This window comes from Monoraphidium neglectum, assembly GCF_000611645.1.
Source record: "Monoraphidium neglectum strain SAG 48.87 unplaced genomic scaffold scaffold06022, whole genome shotgun sequence".
NCBI classification, from domain to species: Eukaryota; Viridiplantae; Chlorophyta; class Chlorophyceae; order Sphaeropleales; family Selenastraceae; genus Monoraphidium; species Monoraphidium neglectum.
Window position 1 is genome coordinate 1 of NW_014007611.1, and position 2,588 is coordinate 2,588.

Here is a 2,588-nt window from a genome sequence, read left to right on the forward strand (position 1 = left end):
GGCCAGGCGGCCCCGGCGGCCCGCCGGGCGGCGGCAGGGGCCGCGGCGGCGCCGCGGGGCGTGGGGAGCGGCGCTCGCGGTGGGAAGGCGCAGAGGAAGACGGAGGCGGCGGTGGCAGGGGCGGCGGCGGCGGGAGGGGCGACGGCGGCAGGGGGGACGGCGGCAGGGGAAGGGGCAGGGGCAGGGGCCTTGCTGGCGGCGGCGGCCCGCAGCTGGGCGGGGCTCCTGGTGCTTCGGAGCCGTGGCAGCAGCAGCAGCAGCAACAGCAACAGCAGCATGCACCCTGGCCGGCGCAGCAGCACGCGCAGCAGCACCCTGGGCCGCGGCGCGCCTCGCCGCCGCGTGCGGCGGCGCCGCCCCCGCTGGGGGCCGGGCCGGGGCTGGGCGGGGCGATGCAGGTGGTGCACCTGCCGCCCCCAGGGGTGGAGTATGGCGCCGGCGGCCTGAGCTTGGCAGTGCCTGGGGCCGGCGCCCCTCCGGCGTATGGCGGGGCCGCGCCCCATCATCTTATGGGGGGTCCGTCCCAGCAGCAGCACGTGGGCGGGCCGCAGCAGCAGTGGGGCGGCGGCGGCGGGCCTCACGTGCCGCATCTGGGGGCCCCTCCGCAGCAGTGGGGCGGCGGCGGCGGCGGCCCGTTGCCGCAGCAAGGCGGTGGGCCGCCGCCACACCAGCAGCATCAGCAGCAGCACATGGGGGGCCCTCGGCACGGGCCGCCGCCGGGGCGGCCGCCGCAGCGGGGTGGCCACCACCAGCCGTCCCCCGGCGGCGGGCGGCAGACGCGGTGGCAGTGATCGAGCGCCCCCTCTCTGCGCGCGAGTGCGTGCACGATCGCGGGTTTCAGGGCGGTGGCCGACCTCGATGTTCGTGTGCCGCCCCCCTGTGTGGTGTCGTGGCATCCTGAATGGGTGCGGCTGTGGTGTTTGTAGCGCCATGGCTGTGCGCATGTTGGTGTCAACACGGGACGTCGCATGGCCGTGTACTGGCAAGCCGCCCTTCAGCATCATAAATCACGATGCAGGGGTTGATTGCGAGGCAGAGTCGCGGCGGGTGGACCGCTCATTTGCAGGGGCCGGGCGGGGGTTGGCCGCGCCAAGCGCTGCGCTGCTGGGGAATGGGCGGCGCCTGCCAGGCCAGACCAGGGGGCGACAGAAGGGTTTGAAGGGTTTCGAAGTGTGAAAGGGCGGTGCATCAACGGGCAGTGCAGGGGCGGGCGGCATGCGACGGCCATCTGGATCCAGGGCTGTGTGAAGACTAGGGCAAGGGCCAGTCGTGTTGAGCTGGCCCGGATGGCGGCAGCCAGGTTGCAAGTCAAGTCATGAGGCAGCGCCGAAGCCTGGCCCATCGCCTCGAATCGACCTGTATGCTGACAGTGCAGCCCGATCTGTGTGCAGCGGGCAATATGACCCGGTGCAGGCATGAAGGGCGGGGTGCAACGCATAAGCGTGGGGCGCGTCTTGCTATGTTGGGTGTTGCCCAGCAGCGGCCCGGGGGGGGGCTGCCTTAAACCCTGCCTGCTTGGCACACAGCCCCAGCCGGTGCACGGCGGGTGCCTCAGCTGCAGGTCGACTCTTGAACCTTCACTGCCGGGCCCGGCGGCGGGCGGCTCGCCGCTGGCGGCCACAACAAATCATTTGCGGGACCGGTGCGTTGGCGCCTGAGCCCATTGCTCAGGCGTGTTTTGCTGCTGTTGCAGGCTGCTGCACGCCTTGACAACCACCCCCGCCGTTTGTAACAATCTGTTGTCTTGCCAGGCGGTAGGAAAGGCACGACTTGGCGCAGGGGTGGCAGCTGCCAGGCAGCCGCCCCACGAAGCGGCAACAGAGGGGCCGCAAACAACGACCAGCCGCGAAACCCACAAACATCCCTCAGGTCCTGTGCTAAAGTCGTCTCTGCTGTGCGGTTGAAGGAACAGCGCCGCTGCCTGCCACTCGTACTAAAAAAAGGAGGCATTGTGCCGGAAGCTGTGGCCTAGCGCGATTTGAAAGCTACCCCATAACCAGCCTGTAGGAACCTGTCGCTGCACTGCCTACCCCGCCTCCCAAGCCCCACGAGCAAAGCAACACAGCTGCCGCCCTGCACTCAATCTCCCTCCACCATTGGCGACGGCGTCGCCGCCGCCGCGGCGCCCGCGGCGCCGGCCCCCACCGCCGTCGCCTCCGGGGGCAGCCGCACCAGCCACCCCCCCTCCCGTGCCATGCCCACCAGCCGCGCCAGCAGCGGCACGCCCGCCAGCGTCCGTGCGGAGCCCACGACCAGCAGCTTCACGCGCGCGCGCGTGAGTGCCACGTTGAGGCGCTGCCAGTCGGCCAGCAGCTGCCCGGCGTTGCCGGCCGGGTTGGAGCGAACCAGGGACAGCAGCATCACCGCCTTGTCGCGGCCCTGGTAGCGGTCGATGGTCGCCACCTCCAGCGGCCCGCACGCGGCGGCGGCGGCGGTGCCGCTGGGTGGCCCCCGGTCAGAGATGGGGCCCCCTTGGCTGGCAACCAGCTGCTGCTGCTGCTGCTCGTGGTGCTCATTCGGGCCGGCGGTGAGGGGCGCCAGCACGCGCTGCAGGTGGTTGACCTGCCGCGGCAAGAGCAGTTTTGGGG

General features: G+C 71.7%; 2 protein-coding genes across 2 annotated transcripts; one reads left to right on the forward strand and one right to left on the reverse strand.

The window, feature by feature from the left end:
• Positions 1–37: 37 nt before the first annotated feature.
• On the forward strand, positions 38–791 carry MNEG_16130 (hypothetical protein; the record flags this gene model as incomplete). Its single annotated transcript, XM_014035398.1, has 1 exon — positions 38–791. A coding segment is annotated over one exon (754 nt), but the record flags the coding sequence as incomplete, so codon positions are not given.
• A 1,288-nt stretch (positions 792–2,079) lies between these two features.
• Positions 2,080–2,562, reverse strand: MNEG_16131 (hypothetical protein; the record flags this gene model as incomplete). The annotated part of the gene is made up of 1 exon (XM_014035399.1): positions 2,080–2,562. A coding segment is annotated over one exon (483 nt), but the record flags the coding sequence as incomplete, so codon positions are not given.
• Positions 2,563–2,588: the final 26 nt, after the last annotated feature.